Source organism: Diadema setosum, chromosome 2 (assembly GCF_964275005.1).
Source record: "Diadema setosum chromosome 2, eeDiaSeto1, whole genome shotgun sequence".
NCBI classification, from domain to species: domain Eukaryota; kingdom Metazoa; phylum Echinodermata; class Echinoidea; order Diadematoida; family Diadematidae; genus Diadema; species Diadema setosum.
In genome coordinates, this window is record NC_092686.1 from 48,023,122 (window position 1) to 48,047,450 (window position 24,329).

The 24,329-nt window shown below is 38.6% G+C and overlaps 2 protein-coding genes across 3 annotated transcripts in view; both read right to left on the bottom strand.

Moving 5' to 3' along the window:
* LOC140246318 (ubiquitin-conjugating enzyme E2 H-like) overlaps window positions 1-5,338 on the bottom strand; it is a 46,219-nt gene extending 40,881 nt beyond the window's left edge. Inside the window, exon 1 of the mRNA XM_072325790.1 lies at window positions 5,145-5,338. Within this exon, the coding sequence (XP_072181891.1) occupies window positions 5,145-5,338 (194 nt within the window). The remainder of the gene's footprint in view (window positions 1-5,144) is intronic.
* Window positions 5,339-8,360: 3,022 nt separating this feature from the next.
* Window positions 8,361-24,255, bottom strand: LOC140246082 (zinc finger C3HC-type protein 1-like). Of its 2 annotated transcripts, none has more exons than XM_072325528.1 (9): window positions 24,145-24,255; window positions 19,669-19,840; window positions 18,733-18,883; window positions 17,708-17,791; window positions 16,276-16,400; window positions 13,971-14,104; window positions 13,073-13,223; window positions 11,210-11,431; window positions 8,361-10,021 (listed from the first exon to the last, which is right to left on the bottom strand). In XM_072325528.1, the coding sequence occupies exons 1-9, from the start codon at window positions 24,225-24,227 to the stop codon at window positions 9,941-9,943; spliced, it is 1,203 nt and encodes a 400-aa protein (XP_072181629.1). In that variant the 5' UTR covers window positions 24,228-24,255; the 3' UTR covers window positions 8,361-9,940. The 2 variants fall into 2 exon arrangements, with proteins under 2 accessions (XP_072181629.1, XP_072181630.1); XM_072325529.1 differs by lacking the exon at window positions 24,145-24,255 and adding an exon at window positions 22,032-22,071 and having other exon boundaries at window positions 8,362-10,021.
* Between the last annotated feature and the right edge of the window lie 74 nt (window positions 24,256-24,329).

Genomic DNA, 24,329 nt, shown 5'->3' on the forward strand with positions numbered 1-24,329 from the left:
TGTTTGTGGATAATAATGATTATATTGAATGGCCATATTTCATGAAATGCCAAGGATTATTGCACTTGTTAGAGCCAATATTCAGTTGGTATCCCATACATTGCCATATAATACCATTATTTCTGCACTAACAGGCATGCTCGATATACTCTGCGACTACTTGAAACTGCACAGTTATGACCACTACTACTTCTGAACAGTAAGGATGCCAAATATAAAATTTGGTAATACATGTATAGTAATGCACTGTACTTATTACACTGCATTTATTACACTTTGACCACAGAGGGGGATCTCCACTCTCTTTAGTTCTTTTTGTTTTTCCCCCTAGCTTTGTTTCAACTGCAGACACAAGTCTTGATCTGAAAGCAAAGAGTCATAAAATCACTCTTTATTCAGCTCTTCTGATGTAGAGGGGTAGAGGTTTGTATTGAATGAACTGTGTGTGTGTCACATGCTTTTGCTTTTAGTTTTGTTTGGACAATACCGTATGCAGAGAAAGAGTATGGCATGTATTGTATTGTATTGTGTTGCATTTTATTTATAGTTTGCTGATGGCATTCTTGTAACACAATTGATTTCAAAGAGGGGATTTATATAAAAGCTCTAGGTACAATGTAGCATCCCTAGTGCCTCCCTAAATCCAATGTTCATAAGTGAAATACTAAGCCCCAAAATAATTTCATCCTTAGTCACAAATAGGCCTATTGTAATTTATTAATAAAGCAGCGTTCCTACTGCATTATCCACTGGTTATACAACTGTTAGTCATAAATATTGAAAACTTCATTTACATCTAAGCTTGGTATGGCAACTTCTTCGACTGGCAGCATAGAGCAACTCCATGGTGGCTTCATGAAAAGGATACAATTTGGGGAGTGTCTAGATGATGTAGGCCCTACCATCTTGTTGCATCATTTTACACTTTGAAGAAAGAGAGGAGAGGAGAAGGAGGAATACCAGGGTTGGGGTAGGGGTGAGAAGGGAAGAGGAAAAGACAGGAAAGAACAAGAAAGATCAGGAGAAGGAGAATAATTTCCACTGCCCGATTTTGCCAATAACCAAAGACCACTGGTTTTTAGGCAGTAGCCGTCACCTACAATGTACACTCCCATCCTGGTGAAGCATGCTGTGGAATACATGCCGGTGTCACCACAAAGATGCAGAGAACATACATGTAAAACCAACACACTGCATACAAACCTGTAAGTACAAACATACACTAGATACTCTGTTAAATATGCTGAAGTTCAAGCATAGGGATGTGTGAACTCTTCGCACCTGTAGTACTGTAAAAGTGGAAATTTTCGTGGTGTTGACATTTTTGTGCATTTGGCACAACCACAAGCTAGCGTGAAAATAAAAACACGCGAATACTTTTGTATGCCATATGTTTCTGTGGTCGATGTCTTAATTTCACGGAATTAAAAACAAGCTGAAGCGAAACTTGACTTACCCATCCGAGCGTGAAAAATTACTCACGCGAAAATAACCGCTTTTTACAGTATTACTAACTAGAAAAGCACTCTGAGAGCACAGACCTCTGCCTAGGAGTAGCAGCTCATTTCCACCCATACATGCATGCTGAAAATTGCATAATTTCCCTATAGCTGCATTCACACATACAAAATTGCCTGATAATATGATTGTGATCCAAATCTCAAGATTTGTATAGGTGTTCATCCAACTTTTTGATAAAGAAGCCTTGTGTTTATCTAGTACTTCATTAGCTTCTTGCATGCTGCATGGTGCCTCGAGCAGAGTACATGCAAACCTCAAATATGTGCAGCTTGAAATCCCAAGTTCATTGACCCCATTGGCCAAAACATTAAAAAATTCCTTCAAAAATTCATAAAAATTCCTGGATCACTGCCAAAGTTTAATCATTCATTCCTGTGTCATTATCAACTTTTCCTGCAAGTTTCATTCAAATCCGCTCACAACTTTTTGAGTTATTTTGCACGCAGGCAAACAAACAAACCAATGCTGGGAAAAAATTACTTCCTTGGCTGAGGTAATGATGCACGGTAAGTGCAAATTCATCTCTCATTCATAACAGATTGTTAATGTATGTGTAAATTTTGTATCTAAATTTCACACATGAAAGTGACAGTATTCCACAAACAGCGGATGACAGAAGCAGCATGCTTGTAATGGATGTACACAACTTGCTATGTCAAGGGTCAGTGCAAAAGAATGTGTTTATTCCTTTTGTTTGTCATGTAAGTACTGTAAAACACAATATATTCGCAGCATGAAAATTTCACAAAATGGAGCCGACGGCCTTTTTTTAATCATGAAATTTCCGGACCTGCCACTAGCATCCAATGCATATTGTGTAGGCAAGAACTTTTGTGTGCATCTTAATTTTGCAGATAATGCCACTCGCAAAATTCGCGAAATTAAAATGCATAAAATTCCTTGTTTTACAGTAATAGTATCTGCTTTTCAGTCTGTGTACAATATGCATGAATGTAAATTAAGACGAAGTATGCATAAAATTTTGACAGCCCATGTAAATTGCTGATTTTGTCAGGATTGAGCAATAGTGGCAGTTCTGACGAACAGACATGGTCATCAAATATGATGAAGGTTTGAAATATAAAAATATCCTGTAAGTGCTTATCGCTAACCTTATTACTGTGATCCAAGGAATGTTGTGTGTACAGCATTTTTCATTGCTACTGTGCAGAACACTAATTCCAACAAAGGCCATCAAAAATCAAGGGGAAGGCAAGTCATTAGATTTCATGCATGCACAGATTAGTTATGGTCCTCCTTATCTACGGTCCTCTTCGTAAGAGGGCCATGTTATCATTGCATGTATTGGATGCTACAAAAAGACTAGAAGGGAAACTGTTGTGGTACAGTTGTAACTACTAATGGAATATCAATGGGTTTGCGTCCAACACCCCCCCCCCCACAAAAAATGAATTTATCGCCCCAGAAACCACTGAGAATGCCCTCCGCTCCACTACTCACTCCCGAATGAGTATAAAATATCGATATATCTCGACTATCGGCCGTGTGATAGCAGCAAGGCGAGAGCTAAAAATGTCTTAGTCTCTACTCTCTCGGGCTCTCTCCATTCCGCTATGTGCTTGCCAGGTCTTACCTCCTTGCTGATTGGCTGAGCCACGGCACTGCATTGGCCGTGTGTCTTGCTCGTCTTCCTGCCAGCACAGCGCGTGTAGTTACTGCACGCTAGCTCGCTCTCGTAACCCGTTTGTATGTACCCTCAAAGCCTCGCTGCGTAACGCAGAAGTATGGGGTAGGTCACTCGCTACGGAATCTCACACTTTGAACATAGATCCATGTACTTCAAACATCCTCGCACATACATTGCACATACTCGCACAAGTTAAAAGCAGTATCAAAACACAGACAAATCGCTCGAGATTTAAAAAAAAAAAGAAGATAAATATATGACCAACACTACTCCTTTGACGACATGTTCCTGGCACAAATTGCCGAAAAATTCCATAAGAGAGGGTGAAATTACAAGGAAAATTTATGTCATTTTCCAAAAAAAACCACAGAGGAGTATTTGGTATCAATGTAAAGCTTATGAATGGAAGAAAGCAATGATGTCATTTTCAAAAGGCATTGTGGGAGAACAACCGACCAACAAGGGAAAACCTTTCATAGTTGAAAGCGATAGCAAGCTGAGCATCAACCAATACTAGCTTGTCATCGTCTGCTATGATAGGGATAAATGGCATGGTGCATGCAGTGTGCTGAGCCAGACACGACGTCATCGCTCATGACGGTAGCAGTGTGAGAGGCGTATGTAGTGGAGCATGGCCATGGGCCTGTTTACAGCCAAGTGTGGCAGGGGACATCCTAAAAACTACGATGACGAGATAACTTGATATCAACTTCTTTTATGCTTGGCTCTGAAACAAGCACATTTCATCAATGCTAAAGCAGAATGAACTGAGCGTACTAATTATATGTATCAAAGAAGGCAAAGAAATGTCAACACCACACATTTCATCATCACATATAACTATACACAGCCCAGTCGCTGTACATGGTACGTCGCGACAGGGCTGTACGCGCGCGACCAACCACTAGGAGAGCGACGTAATCGTATTACGATAGCTTTGAATTTTGATACTTAACATACAGTTTGTCACCTCAAACTCAACGAGTATACTTTTCAATATTTACTCTACATCTGATGCTATCAGTATTCAAATGTACGCAATGAAACTTACCGAAATTGATCATCATATCCAGCATGTCCACACGGCTGCACGGTACACAATCTTTCACGCCAGGCCTAACTATACACAGCCCAGTCGCTGTACATGGTACGTCGCGACGTACCGACGGTCAGGAATTGCGCCAGAAAGTGTCATTTATTTGTTCCACGGACTTATCGCAAGTGGTCTCCATGGACCCAGTGTGGCGAACTATTCTTCTGTAATAGAAACATGCATTTAACGTGAGTAAAGTATTCTGTTTAAAGGAGAAAAGTATACATTTTCCTAAGTTTTGTAGTTGTGTTGAGGTTCCTCACTTTGAGGCTGCATGCCGCACTCGTCAGACGCTGTTTTCGCATAGCGTAACAGCGTCTGGTCGGGCTACATCACATAGTTTTCTACTACTTGAAGAAGAGCACATCTAAAATTAGAAGCAGGAAAACATTGGTTGGCAATGATTCCTTAGTTTTCTGTTCTCCTTCCTTGCATGTATCTCTCACAATTTATAGAAGATTTTACGAATGATAAATGCAAGCCATAGAAGTTGCATGCAATGTTAATAACTGTGTAAGTGTAACTGGCTTCAGGCTACAGCCACTTTTGAATGCCCTTGCATTGACAAAAGGGAGTAGCAAAAATGTAAGTTTGGATTGTGCATATAATTATGAATGCTGAGCATTATAACCTTCTCAATATATGGCTCGACACTGTAAAGTTGCTGAGTAATCACTCGTCAAAGTGGACAACAATCGTGCTGCTAATTTGATAATAGCTGCATACGAACTCAACTCGCCTGTAATACGTCTGCCATACGTGTACAACAAATTTACGGAAACCAATGGCAGTTCAGTGCTTACGTTGCTTGCGTGAGCAGGAGACGAGATCTCACGAAATGTCGTGCAAATAAACACAAAATATTTTGATCAAAAAGGATACAACTTGATAACATCTGCATCTATTCGCTTCTTATTCGGTGGAGGCGACGACATCTTGCAAAATCCTATTTCTGGGTAATTTTTGTCAATGAAAACACAGCTGATTACTGCACAACAGGCCGCCCTCAGTAACTCGCAAGCAGAACCGAAGTTTGCCGAACGAACCAAAACAATGACAGAACTGGACGATTCCATTTGTTGCGGGGGAAATAATCCACTGTCGCTAGAAATTGCTAAACTAACATCATAATTGACGCTTTTGAAATAGCAGAAAATACAGAAGTTTGTCTTACAAATTTCATATAAGACCACCATAGAAATTTATACGCAGGCTTGACGTCGATTTGATATTTTACATGATGACTTTCAAATAAAACAAAACTTATTCTAAACATTATACGTGTTCACCTGATATCATACCCTTTTGGAAAAAATGACGTAAGCAAGTAAGGCTTTCGACAGTGCACCGGGGGTCACCGGTGGAAGGTCATATCTATTGCATAATATGCAAATTAGGTAAACAAATCTTCCAAGAAATACGTTTTAGCCATTCAAGGATATCGTAGGGAGAAAGGGGACGTTTGTTGTTGTTATTTTGCTTAATTGACTAAGGATACCAATAGACTGAAACCCTTGGTGTGAAATAAATTATAATTTATTTCACACCAATCAGAGTTAATAAAATCATTTCAGCACATGTACAACACAAAACATGGACTCAAATGACTTATTATGTTTAGGGGGGGGGGGGAGAAGGTGTTTGATCACCCTTTCAATCTGGCACTTTATGACAAAATGCAATATTTTAAATATCATCATCTGTAGCAAAGTCAGACACTTACTGTAAAACATGATATATTCGCGGCATGAATTTTTCGCGAATTGGAGCCGACGGCCTTTTTTGCGGCATGAAATTTTCGTGAACTGCCACCGGCATTCAATGCATATAGTGTAGACAAGAACTTTTGCGTGCATTTTAATTTCGCGAATCTTGGCGCTCGCGAAATTCGCGAAATTTAAATGCACGCGAAAATTCCTAGTTTTACAGTAATTTCTTTCCTTAAAAAAAAAAAAAAAAAAACATTTCAGACAATTCAGTCAAAGGTTAAAGTGCAATTCCATACCATTTTCAAGTTGACTTCTATGAACAGAATAAAATCCCAAAAGATAATTACCACAGTTGCTTCAGACCTGAAATGAGTTATGCATCTTTTTATGCAGACCCTGAGCATTCCTAGCAGTGACCACTGTGCTAATTAGAAGAGGTGATGGTGTCATGGACTCACACAACTCCCATGGAATAGACACAAACCTTTATTAAATTTCTCTTTTTTTTTCATACATGAATTTAAGTAGAAAATGTGTTTTATTGTATCATTATTTATTGTCTCATTGCAATAACCCAGTAATGATTACTGTAACAAGGACAAACGTTGTAGTTGCTGAATTGTTGATGAAACATGTTTATCGTATAGTTTTGCACAAACCGATAATATCTACAAAGGCAGAAAATATATGCTTCTGTAACCAATGTTACTATTTGGTAAAAACGTGTAATTCATGTTTGAAGTTTTTCATTCATCTGATTAATTTGCTCTTTTAATTAGTCATCTGAAACATGGTTTGAAATTACTCTTCACACTTGATGCTGCTTCTTCTCCACAAATTAGAATTTGTATGAGAGAAAGCAAATTGCTATCTCGGAAAAACATGATTTTACCAAAATAATGCAAGCAGAGTACTTCGAGTGTGTGCTGTGGTAGAGAAATGTGCTGCTGAACAATTTGTCCTTGTGTTGTACTTTGTAACACATTTCTTGACCATTTCCTTCAGGAAATATTGGATGAAGATATTTTATGTCAGACCACTGATGAAGAGTCAATTACTAGATGTACACTACCCCATCTTTTAGAAACTTTCTGCTGTCTTTTTGTTGTTGTTGTTGTTGTTGTTGTTCTCTTTTCCTGACCATGCAGGTTGTGAGAAGTTTACTAACAATTACTTTCATTCATCCTAGTACATTGTATTGATAACATGCACCACAGTTAACATCACCACCACCACCATCACCATCACCATAATCATCATCACCACCATCATCACCATCGACATCACCATCGTCATCACAATCACCACCATCACCACTACCACCACCATCATTATCATCATCACCATCATCATCATTGTAATCATAATCATCACCACTACCACCACAAGGAGTAGCAGGAGAATCAACCTCTAGATCTCATCAACAGCATGTTCACTACCATATTCACGGTAATCCTCACAAGTGTACACGTCCATCTTTCACCACTTATGTCTCCATTTGTGGACATTGTGAGGAGTTTACATAAATTATAAATCTACTGGTTTCATGGGGGGGGGGTTTCTCTCTTTAAGTTATCTTTACAATCTTGACTTGGGAGAAAAGACATTTTTGATTGTCACTAAGTGACCAATCGGCCACTTTTGACATGAAACAGCAGTCCAATAATAATCATCATTTGGAAGTAGGAAGTATGTCTTATTCCAATTCCAGTATCATGATTATGTTCTTCCCCGTGAATATTAACACCTACACCACATATGTTTGGAAGATGATTCAAATACCAAAACATAACACATACATGCACCAGATATGATGCATATCTTCATTTTGAAGGACATTTTACTGAATTAATTTCCCATCCCCTCATGTCTTAATGTGCATTTTTGCTGTATTGTTGTACCCAATAACATTTTCAAAAAGAGGGTGCAAATTCCGTATTCAAGTCATTTTTCAAAAGTGTAGATCATCCTTATTCTAATGAGTGCAATGTACAATCTGGAAATATTGATCCATGCATGCTTGATGAACTGCAGATTGTACTTTTAAAGGTACCATTACATGAAATACTGTCAAGAAACTATTACTGTGTTGTGACTATTGAATTGAATTCAATACACTGACGCGAGGTTAGTATACGTAGAGCTGCAAAAGAATGTTTCATAAGGCAATCAGTATTTTCTATCAAAGACACTTGATACAATCTGACACAATTATACCAAAGTCAGCAGATTGATTTCACAACCCCTAGTAACGCATCACACAACAACGAATCCCAAAAGATCTCCCCACCAACCAAAGACTCATTTTTCCACTGTTAACATCTATGTTGTCATTCTGCCGTAGCATATATTTTATGACATTTACTCATCTACAAATGCCAAGAAGCAATCACGATTCACTTGTCCCTATAGATCACTTGATATCTCAAACCCAAGAGACTGGTTAGACATACAAAAACTTACAGAACACAGAAAAACTCAAAGCTGTTTTCATACAAAATTTTAATCATAGTAATTGTCCATACAAGCAGTAACAACAGACACATTAAAGAATCAGTTACTTTCATCCTCAACATTACTGAATCCTGCAACGGCTAAAATCAGTCCCAAGTGTGATCAGTATATAGCCATCAGGGAGCCTCAGTATCTAATTTAGTTACAATGAAGTACAAATTCAGGTCCAAAATTATCTACATGTCTTTGTTTACTTATTATTTGTCCAGCTTTAACAAAATGTTGATATAATGAAAGAAAACTGCCTGTCATGAGGACTTTGTTATGATGGGAGTTGCCTGTATGGCACATATTCTAACTTTGCCAGTCTGTGAATGACAATTTCTGGCTCTTGTCATAAACAGAAGCACAGCACAGAACTTACTATGATGTAAAGTTTGTTTGTCAACTTAACACAACACAGTAAGCTTGTGTGCAGTGACTTAAATCAGTCGGCTTAGAGTTATGTACTGGAAGAAGACAATTTAAACAAAATAAATGCTATGTTTAAATGGATAGAGTGTGTAGAAACTCACATGATGATTATCTAATATTAAATTTTCATTCTAATCATTGCAGAAAAGGTAATGAAATTAACACTCTCCCCCCTTCTTTGCCATGTGCAAAGCATTTATGTAACACAAAGTTAAAGAAGAGACATAGTGAAGTAGAAGTTGGTAGCGTGAAATCCAGGGGATGCTTGTGTTATCACTCTTTTAATCCTTACAGGTTTGTGTTTCATCTCCACTCTGCTGATTTTATCAGCATGATTTGCAGGCAGACTCAAGTACCTGTTAGGGTACATTTCTCCTCATATTGGAATGAATTTTTCAGACAGAAGATTGGTCACTTATCTGAAGAGGCTACAGGCATCAAGAATGAAATACAAAGAGTTGAAGAGAAAGAAAAAAAAAAAGAAACACAGTACAAGGATGGGAATAAGAACAGAGAGAGAGAGAGAGAGAGAGAGAGAGAGTTGAAGAAGTACTGTGTAACATTGGAAAGACTACTAGTTACCAACTACATGCACCCATTGTAATTCTAAAAGATGATGATCATATAAGGGAAAAATACTTTCATCCACTGATTATCAATGTGTAACCATGGAGAAATTGATACTGTTATTACAGAAGTATCTGCTTTAAAAAAGAAAATTAGTCTCCTAGATGCTAAGACTGGCAAAGTGAAGTCTTAAATCTAGAAAACTAGATTGTTGATTGCAGGAATATTACAGGCTTTGTGAGAACTAAAATGAAGGCTGTTACTAGAAAGCCTCAGCAACACACTCTCTCTGAGAAAATGTAATCAGGGCCATCATATCCTGTGTCACTGCAGGTTTCTCCATCATCACATATTTCGGCGTAGGGGTGATAGGAGTGACCTCTAACCCTGTGCATTGTTCTTGGGAGGAGCTCACGTTGAGCTCATTGCTCTTCAGGGAGACTATGACAAAGCTGGCTGGTTACTGAGAAACCATCACGTCTTCCGATTGGTGCCGTGACTCTGCCAGAAGTTTGCGATCCTTCTCACCACCTTCCATGCTTGGCTTGGAGGAGTCTGGGTTTGATGAGAATCAAAGAGGTAGAAATGATAAGAAGTATGAAAGCATCTTCCTCTCCTGAAATTACTTGATTGATGCTGTAAGTTTGCTATGAATTAGAATATTTGAAAAAGAACTGAAATATAGAAGTGGCATATTTCAGGAATTTGATTTGCTGACTTCCATGATCAATCCAAATATCATTTGACTCTTGGATACTTCAAGCTTGACTGTGACTGTAACAAGCAATGCACATAAATCATTATGAAAAAATCAGTATACCAACAGAAGTGCATCTGGTAAACATTAACTATTTCTCACCAAACAATATTCTAAGTCAATTTTGTTTGATGTGTACACAGTGATAAACTCATCTGTCTTTGAAGATGCATTTTCCCAATCTTTAAAAATTCTTTTCTGTAGTACTCCCCATTTTTTTACACTTAAATTAAACATAATCAAATGTATATTTTCTTGTGAGCAACATCTCCACAGTGACTCTGCTTGATATGTAACAGTGATATTCTCTCTCCGGCAAAATGGTTTAACAGAACAATGATAAATAAAACTTATGGACCATTATATCATTCATATAGTCCTTTGAATAGTAAAATTTATCTCCTGACAAAGAGAAATGGAACTTGAAGGGCTACTGTCTTTATATCCCCAAGTACTTCTTAATTTCAAATTTATTTGCCGTAACTCTGGTGACCAAAGTTTCATCAAGGGGTGTGTTTTTTTGACACCTTTAAATGAAGTTTCAAATGAATGAAAGATTTCTTTCATTTATGCCTTGACAATGAAAATTCAATTATGATAAGACTCAACTATTAAAGCCAGAGGGCACTCCATGATTACCTTGATGTAGATAAAGAGAGTAAAATCAGACAAATGGAATGGAATGGTTGATGGTTCAGTACAATTGGACATAAAATAAGAGAGTTGCAGAACTTTAAGTTCTACTTATTTTCACATTTGATTTGCATATGCAGATGCAACCAAAATTACCATCTCATCTGAACATGTGGCACTTCTTGCATTTCATGACTTCTTGGTTCTATGTCTGATCTGATTTGATTTGATTTGATTTACACAATTCAAGTCACATGACAGTGGAGGGGTATTTTATCTCAAATCAGGAATTATTACGAACATGTCAGTGTATTGTTTTTCATTGATTTGGTCAGTCAGACTAATGCACTCACCATAGCCTTGTTGGTCAGAGGTCCATCTGAGGCTACTTTCCCTGGACTTGATCTCCGCTGGAGCAAGACAAGAAGCTCCTGCCAGGCTGGACGGAGGGTCACCTCCTCGGCCTGGTCAGTCTGTTTGGGCAGAGAACTCACACGGAAGGTGGACGTTGTAGGCTTGGTCCACGGGCACCAGCTTCTGTGCTCTTCTATGGGATTCAGTGGGCCTTTGTTCACCTAGAAGTTGCAACAGAGATACTGACTAAAATATGCTGCTCAATGATCATGTCATTCTCTGTAATTTTTGCTCTCTACTTTACAGACCCTGTGCAGATCAAAATACTGATACCTGCTGAAGGCTAGCGTTACCTGCACATAAAGGACTGAATCATTATCTTCATAATACTTTACAGTACTTCAAACGTCTGACAAATATTCTCAAATGTTAATGTATTTGCCACCCAAATGTATGCTTTTAGAACAGGAAATGGAATTCAACTCATAATTCAACTTACAAAGCTAGGCATGAGTTGCAATGTGGAGACTATGTCATAATCTTACTACCTCTGCCAAGGAAGGAGGAGGTTACAGGGATGGTACAGTATTGGTGGAGATGAGAATTGGGCTTTTAACTTTTTGCAAGATAGCAAGAAAACACTTATGATATAGTACAGAGCATACCATTTTAAGAGGAATTCAAAGTTTATTTGATGAAAATTGGGTTTGGAATGACTGAAACATCCAAAAACAAAGTAAAACAAAGCAATCGTAATAAATTGTGAGTCCCACACTTGATCACAATCGCTCTTTTTTGGATATCTCAGCCATTTCAAAACCAATTTTTATCAAATAAACGTTGAATTCCTCATAGAATTACATGCTCTTTCATATTTGATAAGAGGTTTCTCATTATCTCACCAAAAAAGTTAGAAACCTGAAATTAGGTCTCAACCAAAACTATATGATCCCTTTAAGTGATCATTGGCGTTGGTTTGTCTGTTTGCAAAATAACTCAAAAAATTGCGAACGGATTTGAATGAACTTGCGGGGGAAAAAAACAAACAATAATGACACAAGGAGCAGATGATTAAGTTTTGGTAGTGATCCAGAAATTTTCATGGATTTTGAAGGATTTCTTATCTTTTGGCATATCAGGTCAATGAACTTGGGAGTTTTAGCTGCGCATACTGGAGGTTTACATATGCGCACTAAAACGCGTGCTCTGCTGATGATGTAAACAAAGGGCTTCTATATTGGGAAATTGCATGCGTGTTTTGTGGAAATGAGATGTTGGCTTGGCAGAGGTCTGTGCTCTCCAAGTGCTTTTATAGTTTGTTCTGTTATATGAGCTCCCTTGTGGTGACTTATTTTTTGTTATGAGCTCCTCTATGGAAACGATTATGAACTCCATCATGGAGACATTTCATTAGTATAAGTTTAGATAGTAATGTCATTTGATTTGTTCATAATATCAGTTGATTTGTTCATAATATCAGTTGATTTGATACTAGTGCTGGTTGGGGCACATTACTCTCAATAGGGCCCTATTTTTCCTCATAAAAACAAGAAGAAGCTAGACATGGTGTCGGCCACCATGCTGACATTGGGTGTCAAACAGAGAACTGTAACAATTGCTGAACATCTAAGTATGAATATAACACACTCAATCAACTCAGGATAGGAAATCAATTTTGACACCGACTATGTAATCATAGGACTGATGACTCCCTTCCCAGCAATGAGCATAAAATGCCTTGCCTAGGGTACACCATTGCTGCTGACGATGGGACTCAAACCAAGGACATCAAGACTTAGAGTCTGTGGTCCTATTGATATCCAATGAGCCTCCATGAGTAGATAATACTGTTCTACGTGTACCTTCAACCTCTTTGGTGCAGGCTCTGGGGTGTCAATCGTGGCATCTTTCTTCTCTGACCCTCCCTCTCCATACGGTGCAAAGTTCCAGAGACCGATGGTGCGACGACAATACTCACACATCATAGTGGGGCTGTCTGAATCCTCTGAAGAACTGACAGAGACAACAACAACAACAATCAAAACCTATGAACTAGAAATTCCTGCACTTGCTTGGTGGGCAACATCTGTCCAATGCTGTCTTCAATACATCCATACCAATAGTTCCCTAGGTGAACATGATTGACATTGACAGTACACAGACAAATATTTGTCCCACTTGGTTACAAATATTTTTCAATGTTCCGAGTTGAACATGTGAGTAGCACAGTGCAGACCTAAAGTACTGAGTCCACTGACAGGGTGTGATAATAGTAATGAATCAATACAGGTTAATGAAATTATGCTGCTAAAAGTTAACCTTTTCTTCATTAATATTTACAACTACAATCCACACACTCTGTAGTAACTGTAGTAACTGTAAACCTATCATTATTGCTTGATCACATTAACATATAAAGTAACCATGAACCCATGATATTCAATAGGGATGATAAATTCTCTGAGTCATAATCATCACTACCCCCTTTGGATACATTCAAAAGATCAGCATACTGAACAATGCTTATACAGCCAGGGTGTAATCAATATTGTATGTTACAACGTGGACACAAATGATGTGGTTTGCAATTACAGGTGTATGCCTAGCTTGGCATAAAGTATTAAAGTATATTATACTAAAATGTTATAACAGAATCAACTAAATACATTCTCCAAATATGGTACACACTACAAAACAAATTGCTACATTCCGAAAAAGCTTAATGGACTCTACTGACATTAAAATTACACAAACATTAACCTTCTTGACCAGCCACATAGAGCAAGGATGCACACCAGCTCTATCCTGTCCTTGTAGTCACTTGTGGGCTGCTCCCCCAAAACTCCTGTGACAAGTCTAGATACTGAATCACTTCCCTCCTCTGTTGAGCTCTCCTGAACATTTCAAAATACAGAGATAGAAGGTAGAGTCAATCTTTTAAGAAGACATCATAGAAGTCAGTGCCTATCAGTGTTACCTAGCCAGTATGATGCATTTGATGTAAAACCAAGCCCGAATTCTGACAATCACTTCTCATAGCTTAGAACAGCCACATGCATTTAAAGTGAAAACTAAGTTCTGGTAAGGGCTTGAGAACCCGTCTGGCACCATTTCATATTTGCTTGCAATATATCGAAAGAGTCTACAAAGAAACTTACCTGGCTGACGCGGTTTGCCGGAATGATGAGTCGTTTTGGAGTATTTTGAGAAAAATAATAAAAGTCGGTAAACCGACTTTTATTCCAGAAGGCTCCAGACTAACTCGGTCTCAGGGAAAACTCGACCCTATTTCAGACAATTTACACACAGTTCGTGATCGCCATGTTCATCAGTAGCCTACTCTATAATACTACGGGCACAGGCCAAACGAGGCCTTACTGAGCAGACAGGAAAGTGCGTGCTAATCCTGTACAAAACAAATGGACAGCGCGCGGTCCTCAAGCCTACTAGCAAAGACGCTTTATAATACGCACATCACCTCAGTTGCTGAGATGCGCAGTCTTTGAAGTTTTTGTTGTTGTTCATCAATTGTCTTTGATTGTTTTTAGAGGTGCTTGAGAGGCGCACACTAATTTTGCATGCGCGCCAAAGAGGTTTTTGATGCGCGTGTTGTAACAACTCGGACCATTACTGCGAGTAGCCAGAACGCTACAATGTAGTTTATACAGGCCGCTCCCGTGTGCATAGTACTGTACAATCCAGAGGGAAAACCAGTAGCAGTACAACTCATCCCGCCGTCAAGCAAAGCGAGGCCGAGTTATTCCCGAGTCCGAGTCTAGCCTGACCCCGTTCGGGTAAGTTCCGAGACTGAATGTTTTTGGTTAATATATCCCATTTTCGTCCTTACCCATCGAATATCTTGTTATTACAGCGTTATTCCGCACATTTCCTAGGCATACGTTCACATTTTGGAGCAAAATTTGACAACTTTTGCAGGCATACCAGAACTTTGTTTGGGCTTTAATTCAAAATCAGATAAAAAATGCTACAGAATTTTTGTGCATCTCTCTTTGTTTTAAAAACACATGCCAATGAAATATCTATAGTATAGCTATAATCTCTGTGAAGAGAAAGCCACATGATTTAATGGCATTTGCAAAATTTATCAAGTATATAAATTTCATGCCTGACTTTCCTCTGATTGCGCCTTTAATGATACATGTACATTCAATAGTTGTTGCTTTTATATCATTAGGTCCACTGTATCTACAATTGTAAAGTATTAGCTGCACGCACATACACTGTACAGCAGGTATAGCCCAGCTACCAGTATATTATCACACATGCACAGTGGTTGCGACTTGGTGCATGCGGGGGCCAGCAATATATTGATCTATGTTGCACGATGATTGCATCAATGATACATTGATACAGAGTGTCAACCTGGCAAATGTTGCACAAATGTTGCCCTCTTCTAGAGTCTGTTTGAATTTTTGAAAGTGGCTGTGACGTATGTTTACGAGTGGTGAGTCTGTCACATATCAAAAAACAAAAACCAAAACAAACAAAACAGAATCCTTGCCAGGCAGTGCCCTTGAACAAAATTAGCACTAGTTACACGAGATCTAACCAAACAAGATTAATATTTCCATTGCAGACATTGATACTTCCTGAACATAACTTTCAAACATCTAGCAATTGCCTGCAGTTGCACACAGTACTGATCAACAGATGTTCATATGATTATAATATACCTATATATAAAATAGTGCTTTGTCTGCCAACTGGCATGCATGCTGGTGTGCTTTCTTCGCCAATAAGCACAAATGTCTGGAAATTAACTGTCAAAGATTACACATTACCTAATCCCCCTAATCCTTATTATGCCACCTTGGCCTTCTTGGTAGATTGAGAGACATTGCTAGACTTGTGGGCTTGCTGACTTTTCAACTAGGTAAAGTTTGGAAATATTAATGAATGTTGATGACAAAGTTTGGCAAGTTAATCTAAGCGTCTGGGCACATATATGTACATGTAAATGGTTAAATATCTTTTCTAAATATCTTTTCTACGTTTACTGATGGGCTGCATTTCATATGATGTTCCACAGGCTTTTTCTACAAACCTGAGGAAGGAAAGAGCTATCGACGGCAGGCATCTTGGCACCAAAGCAGCGTATGGAAGAGACACGATGGAGAAAGGCGCGCTCTGCCTCACTGTGGTTTAGGAGCTGTACCTCTAGGAACGATGCTGAAAAAAAAAGCAACAACAAGAACGTCAAAAAATAATGATCACTTTTTGCTACAGATTTAAAAACTCCACAGCTTTGTGTGGTGGTGCAACAAAATTGAAATATTTCATAACAGAGCATTAAATTCTCTACAGATACAAATTTTCCACAACCCGCAGTATATCATGCAGTAAACAATGTATTGTATAACCATGTCTGCAATCACGCAAATCATATGAATATCCACTGGTTTTTCAATAATCTGGCTTGTTTGCTATTTGACACAAATTACGGAAATTATACAATGACTAAAAATAATTGTATTACATTGAGAAAGAAGCTATATCACCATCCCTTCAGAGAAGAAGACAGAACCTGAGGGCTTTTTACACTTGTAAATTTTTGCTTAGTCCCGTACCAACGGTGGGGCTAAGGGGGGGCCTTAGCCCCACCGTTGGTACGGGACTATCCTTAGCCCACTTTCTGTTTACACTCGTTTTTGCCAAAGTGGGCTAGCCCCACCGATAATCCTGTACTATCTGGCCCTGCAAAATAGCAGGGTTAGCACCGCAACTGCGGTGCCAAGCAAGTGAGTGTAAACAGAACGAAAAAATAATCCGGGGCTAAGCGACGGAGACGAAGTCCGACACCTACTGGCCAATCAGAAACGAGGTAATCAAGTGCTGCCGGTGCGTGCGTGTACGTGTACAGTGCACAGCGTAATCATGAATATTCATGTGGTTTGGAAAGTCTGGGGCTAAGAAATACGAGTGTAAAAAGGTCAGTTTTCTCCTTAACCCCGGACAAGAGATAGTACGGGACTAATTGGCCAGTGTAAAAAGCTGAAGAAATTGGTACGGGACTAACGATAGTCCTGGGTCAGAGAAAGTCCAGGGTTAAGAAACACAAGTGTAAAAAGGGCTCTGGTGTACTCTGAAAAGTGGTAGTGACATAATCTAGACAGTGTCCTCACACGCTTTAGAAATGTATAACGAATATAATCTATTAGAATAAGTGACAGCCAAACTCACATAACGCTATGCACTATGGAGTATCCATTTTTGTTCTTCTTTTTTTTGTGGATGAAGGTAAACTGACGTTTGCATGTAGTAAAATGCAGGTTGACAATCTTTCAGCAGTGAACTTTTATTTTTTCATCATGACATACATAATGTTGAAGAGTTTCATCAAACAGCAGTACATAAGAAACAGCAGTATATAGTATTTGTGCAATGGGCTTGTGAAAATAGATTCTAGCTGTCAAACCCCCATCACCATGACTCTAAAACAGACAGGATGACCAGAGGTCAAGAGTAAGGTCACATACCTGGTGAAGGATTGCTTGGCCATGGACAAATCTTACTGTGCCCATTTTGCAGGGCATCTTCCAGTTTCTTGCATGCATTCTTATCTGCAAAAAATTAAATGATTCTTGTCATGACAGGAACAAATGATAAGCAAAAGACAGTCACAGTAAAATTTCTATTTGATAAGCATAGCATGTACACATACAAAGATATATATTTCACATCAGACCCATTTCACCAAATCCTTGGCAGCAAATACACACAAATGAAAAATAAAACATTTTATATTGATAAATCAAGCCACTATTTGATGTTCACATTATTTTGGATTTAACTGTTGGTCCATACAGATTTATTTATTCCAAGATATCAAAAATGTTGAAATATGTGTCACATTTAAAGATATTGTAACAAATCAAGTTATGAAGCGCAGGTATAATTTCACAATTTTCCTTAGTCACTTTTTTTTTTAGGCATAATTACACTTCTCTGTGATAGTTCTAATTATGATACAATAGAAGTTTTACTATCAAGGGGTCATGAAAATATCTTTTGACAAGGTTAACTGGATAGATAAACTACTATTAAAAAAATTTGACAATTCGAGTCTCTCTGCAAGCTCACCAATATAGCTTCGCTGTCTTGGAGGATGTAAGTTACTTACGCAAGTCTAAACCACTTCTGATGCATGTCAGCTATACAATATCATAACACTCTGACTTATTATCTATGATATTCATTTTCTTTCTATTCTTTTCTGCCTTATAAAGAATAAGAGAAAAAGGAGTGAGATGGGGAGGGAGTAGTACATCACTCCTTGATTAAAGTGACTTAAAGATAACTATTGTCTATTTCTCTTGCTTACAATTGTATGTTTCATTTTGAAAGAGCCTTGAGAGTCACCATTATAAGATTTTCACGCAATAATTATCCAGAATAATTAATATTTGTCTTGGATCCCAGTACATAGGTGATAGATGATGACAGACAAAACTTTAGCAGACCTCAAAAACCTCTAATACAAGTTTCATACATGAAGTCTTACAGGAGTCTGCTTCCCACTTGGGGGGAAGACCTCCGTAGAGCACCTCCTTGCAGGTGACACATTTCAGGGAGTCAACACCAATATTCTCCCAACCAAACTGGGCACATCGGAGAGGAGATACAGCCTCAGGCTTGGCAAACCAAGTCGATGTCTGAAAATAGTTACTGTTAAAGACATACATGTAATAATTTCTTTCTTTTCAGTTGCATTATATCTAGTGCTAGAAACAAAGTGATACAGATATGTTGCCATCCACACATATAAACATAGACATACATAACAGAAAGAAACCGATCACAAGTAACCATGATGTAATGAGTCATGACAAATCTATTTGAAGGTATTGTAAAATGCCCTGTTCAGAGTCTCATGTTCATGTTTAATGCTTGGCTAAGAACAAGATCATTTTCTGTCACTAAACATAAATTTAAACGGACTTACTAACACTAATATTATCTTAATAAACTGAAAAGTGACAAGTCTTTATGCTACTTGTATGTCATCATAAGACAACGATTTCTATCCCAGCTACTTATACTTTCTTGGACTTAGTGCAAACTCCACTAAAATGACAATTCTTTGATTTTGTCAATGTTCCACTTGCCACTGAATGCCAGCATGAATGACATATGGTCCATAACATTCACTGAGCTAAGAGTCCCTTGTGAGCATTCTATGTTAAATACTGAAAATTTGTCATTCTGGTAATATTCCCACAATCAATTGGTGACATGGAACTCTGAAAACGAATTCACTATGCACAATTTACAAAGCATTATGATTTTGTAAACACGATGTAAATGTAGTTTGTTGTGAATGTCAGTTACTTTTCACATGCAAATATATCTGCTTGCTGCATCTTTTTAGAATGAAGAACTGGAATGTACAATCCTTCAGCCATTATAAACGCACACTGTTGTTCTATAAGAAGGATACAGAAAAGGTTTCCACTCTCTTGAAGAAGGCTTGGCGATTTTGAGGCAATGCAGTGCTGCTCTGCTCATCACTTTGGGGAACCAAGTTTTCAATGACTACAAAGTCATCTTTGACTTCAGTCTCTGTAACACCACCAGGAATCTCTCCGACTGGTTCTGTTTCACTGTCATTCCTAGATTACGATAGGAAATATGGATTAAACTAGAAATGTCGCTACGGCGACTGATGCCTCCGCCATAATGCATGATTCTCCCAATAGGTGTATAGTACAATGTCTTGACAATGTGTGATGACAGTTTCACATAACTGGCAAAATATCGAAATAACAGGTTTGTCAGAAATATCTTGAATGTTCACTTTCCACGAACTGGGTTTGCTATAATTGTCTCTAAAAAGCGTGCATGTACACATATTTGGGGAATTGAAAATTTTTACTTGACTTCTGACCGACCTTATTATAAGTTTATGAAATGCATTGAGTATAATTTTCAAGGTATGAAGAAAGAGTGTCATTACAGTACAATTTTTTTTTTCATTTAAACCTGACCTTTGACCCTTAACCTTTGACCTTTGACCTTCTGGCTGGAAATTTCCAAGAGAATCTCCATCAAGTAATACATGTACATATATTAAACACTTTTAAAACTAATAATGCAATCATTGCATATACTAGTATACATGTATGAGGGAAATACAGTAGTAACATTTTGAGGAGTTGACCTTGACCTTTGAACCCCTGACTATTGACCCATGACCCCTAAATTCCCTAGATAATCCCTGCCAGTCAGTACATGCATATGTACCATGTTCCATGAAGATACATTGAACCATTTGCGAGAAAAGTGATATTGCAACATTTTCACCTAACCTTTGACCTTTTGACCTTTGACCTTATGACATGAAACTCTCTCTGGAGAATCCTTACGCAGTAGTACATGTCTACACTAAGTTTCAAGAAAATAACTGCGGGCATTGCATAGATATGGGGGAAATAGCAACATTTTTAGCATTTGACCTTGACCTTTTGACCTTTGACCTCTTGTCAATGTCACTAGAATCTACTCAACTAATTGTCTCATCATACATCATCCTTGGACCAAGTTTGGTGAAAGCTGCTTCATCCAGTTTTGAGTTATCACATAAACAGATAAATTTTAGGATTTGACCTTGATCTTTGACCTTTGACCTCTGTCCGATTTCACTGAAAAACTAATCAAGTAATTTTCCCATCATACATCATCCTCCAACAAAGTTTGGTGAAATTTGCTCCATACAGTCTTGAGTTATCGCGTAAACGGATACAATTTCATGATTTGACCTTGACCTTTGACCTTTAGCCGATTTCACCCAAAATCTTATCAAATCGTTGCCCCATCATACTTCATACTTGGACCAAGTTTGGTAAAATTCCAGTACATATTACTCAAGTTATCGCGTAAACGAAAGCGGACGGACGTACGGACGTACGTACGGACGGACGGACAACCCGAAAACATAATGCCTCTGGCACCACTTCGTGGCGGAGGCATAAAAATAGATGCCATTTAAACACATAAATTGCAGGGTTACAGGAAAAAATATAGAAAACGCTGATATTCAATGATATGTTAGGCATCATGATAAATATATACAAAGTTATATTCACAAACTTGACACAACACTACCCCAGTGCATACAATATTCCAAAATTTGGGGAAAGTGTTTGCAGGCCACATGCCAATCTCAAACATGAAACTTGAGGCACTTTTCGATGTAAGCTCATTGACCTTTGCCTTGTCCGACTTAACCATATTTAGCCTTGACTGGCATCTTTAGGTGATGTACCTGTGGTGTGAGTTTGATCGTCATAGCTCAGATCAGTGGAAAGTTATTGAGAATACACCACAATACTGCGAGTACAGTACTTGTCAGGGCAAGTTCATTGACTTTTTACATTTCATCTTGACAGACTACACCCACATTCGAACTCAACAGGCATTTTTAGGTTATGTACCTGTGGTGTGAGTTTAGTGGTCATAGCTCAAAGCTGTGGAAAGTTATTGGGAGTAGCTACACCAAATTGTTGATGCCGAAAACGGCACCTATGTCTTTCTTGCGCTGTGCAGGTGAGACAAAAGCAAAAGAATACTGAAACCAAATGCCTGGGCTTTTGAGGAACAATGGAGAAACTGCGTGATTAAGCAATCGTGTACAAAAATTGAACAAAACCTCATATAAATATTGTACAATAGGCATTCCCTGGGCACACTAAAATTACTTTTCTATATCAATTATAATTATAGCATAAATGACGCTTTCTTATAACACAAGTTTCAATAAGTGTTTTGGCAGTCATGCACTTTACAGCCCTATATTATCGGTACCTCATTCCCTGTATGCCAAGGTGATATCCCATGAACCACCACAAACTGAGCAGCAGGCGAGCTCCTCTTGATGTATGGAATGCCGTGTGACAAGTGATAATGTGACTGAAGCCCGCCTCACACTGTGATTTTGACACATCAAACACTGTGCAATATCGCATGTCTTTGCTCCCCACTACAGGATTATCAAGCTTTACATTTATGCTGTTGCATCACAGAAAAATTGCCATGATTATGGGGCAAAGCGTGAGGAAGTCTGCTTATACAATAGCTTCCATTTTTGAACATCCTAGTGAGCCACAACAATCATGTAAATATCTTTATGCCTCCTTCATCCATCCGCTGCCACCACCTCATCGCAATTTGTGTAACCACCCGCGCAGGCATCAGGCTTGTGTCAGTGAGTGTGTGTGTGTGTGTGCATGTAGTGGCTGCCCGTGAATCGGTAACTGTGTAGATGGTACGGTAACAGTCTGACGGATCGCGATAAGATCTTAGAGGATTTTTTTTTACCATTATTTCACAGAATAATTTTGCGCGAGGACAGTGGACATATATGCCCTCTAGTGATTAGTGATCCCTGCTTGAGATATACAGCATCCATTCATTTAGTATATCTAATTTAAAATCATGAATGAAGGACGAAAGTTTACCACTACATTGCAATGAACTCACCAAAAGCTTTTGACCTCGCTGCCTAATTTGCATAAAGTAAGCAATGTGTTTACGCAAAACCGCTGAGGAAGTATTGCAGGACAATCGCAATATCTTGCCTCAGAAGCTACCAAATGATAAAATCTATACAGCAAATTGAAGAAGAAGCTATTCTCTTTCTCGCAATGTTACTTATTTGGGATTTTATTGAGAATAAACCTGTGATTTAGCTTCCAAAACAGAAAATTTTGACTTTAAAAAAGCATTTCTCACATTTTTCTTTATTGCCCAAGAATGAAACTTGGGTATATGACTTGTGCTAGTGAATACTCTGTTCCAAATATTTTTCTGAAATAATTGTTGCACGGTTATGTCGGGAAAAAAAATAGGATTACCGTCAATTGTCAATTCCATCTATTTGTTTTGACAAAAATTGAGTTTTAATCAAAACAAATACATAGTTATCATATGGGTAAACTCAGCCAAGCGGGTAAACTCGGCTAAGTTGACCCACAGACATCTATTATAGAACTAGACCTCTAAAGTTTGTAGGCCATATAACCACGGTAGGTACCAGCCAGGTATGGTTTAGAATCTACTCGACTTCACATGCACTGCTCGATTATGGTAAAATTCAGTAATCTCCCACCGAGAGGGCCGTAAGTGCATGACTGGGGTGGGGCCCTACCCTCCCTAGCTAGGCCCGCGCCCTAGGCCCTACTTGTATTTAAAATTGTGACACACCTGACTATGTCTTGACCAATAAGTATGTCTAATTCCGCGAAAAACTTCTCATTTATAGTTTTGACATTTGCTGGGTCAGTTTTTCGCTTCTTTAGTAAGACAGACACCATTGATACATACCGGTATGTATCAAATGGTGTCTGCATCTGTAGCTGTCTAACGTTAAAGAAGCGAAAAACTGACCCAGCAAATGTCAAAACTATAAATGAGAAGTTTTTCGCGGAATTAGACATAGGGCCTACTTGTTGGTCAAGACTACGCCGTGCCGCGCCGGCCGACGACGGGCCGTGGGGCGGGCAAGGGGGCGCGGCGGGCACCGCACCGGTGCAATGACCAGTGCAGTGTCGATGCCTGCACCCGTACCAATTACCGGCACCGATCGTCGTGGCTGCTGCTGCCGCAGCAGCTCCGCGCATTCGCTTCATGCAAGCTTGTATGAAAATTAACCCTAGTATTTGGGTATTAATGATGGATGGTTACTGTTGGAATCAGATGGGTGCAAAATATGTTCGTGACACACTAGAATCTAACCCCGGCAATGGGGCGCTCCTTCACATAGAAAAACTTCCAACAGTGGGAGCTTCGCGTTCGGTAATTCGGGCTGGTCGCACTTATATTGACATACACCATGCATCCTTCAGTCTTGATCAGAGCCATAATTCAAGGCCTACAACTGTTCAAAATAAAACTTAATACATACGAGTAACATCCTTACCTTTTACGTGAAACTCCTTTCAAGAAAGATGATAATAAGGCCTTTATTCTTCGTGGTTTACTTGTTTCAGTACCTACTTCCATGTTTTCAAAGTTCGTGCACAGAGATGAAAAATCCCTTTGTACTTAACTTGTGAAAGAATGTCAAATAAACAGTGATTGGTTTCTGTCCTCATATTGACCGAC

Bases quoted from the DNA above. Each gene is read 5' to 3' on its own strand.
- LOC140246082 (XM_072325528.1), bottom strand. From the start codon at position 24,227: ATGGAAGTAGGTACTGAAACAAGTAAACCACGAAGAATAAAGGCCTTA. The intron at 13,224-13,970 runs GTTAATGTTTGT...TGTCTCTGTCAG, and splicing joins CTATGTGGCTGGTCAAGAAG to TTCTTCAGAGGATTCAGACA. The intron at 10,022-11,209 runs GTGAGTGCATTA...CATCAAACCCAG, and splicing joins CTCTGACCAACAAGGCTATG to ACTCCTCCAAGCCAAGCATG.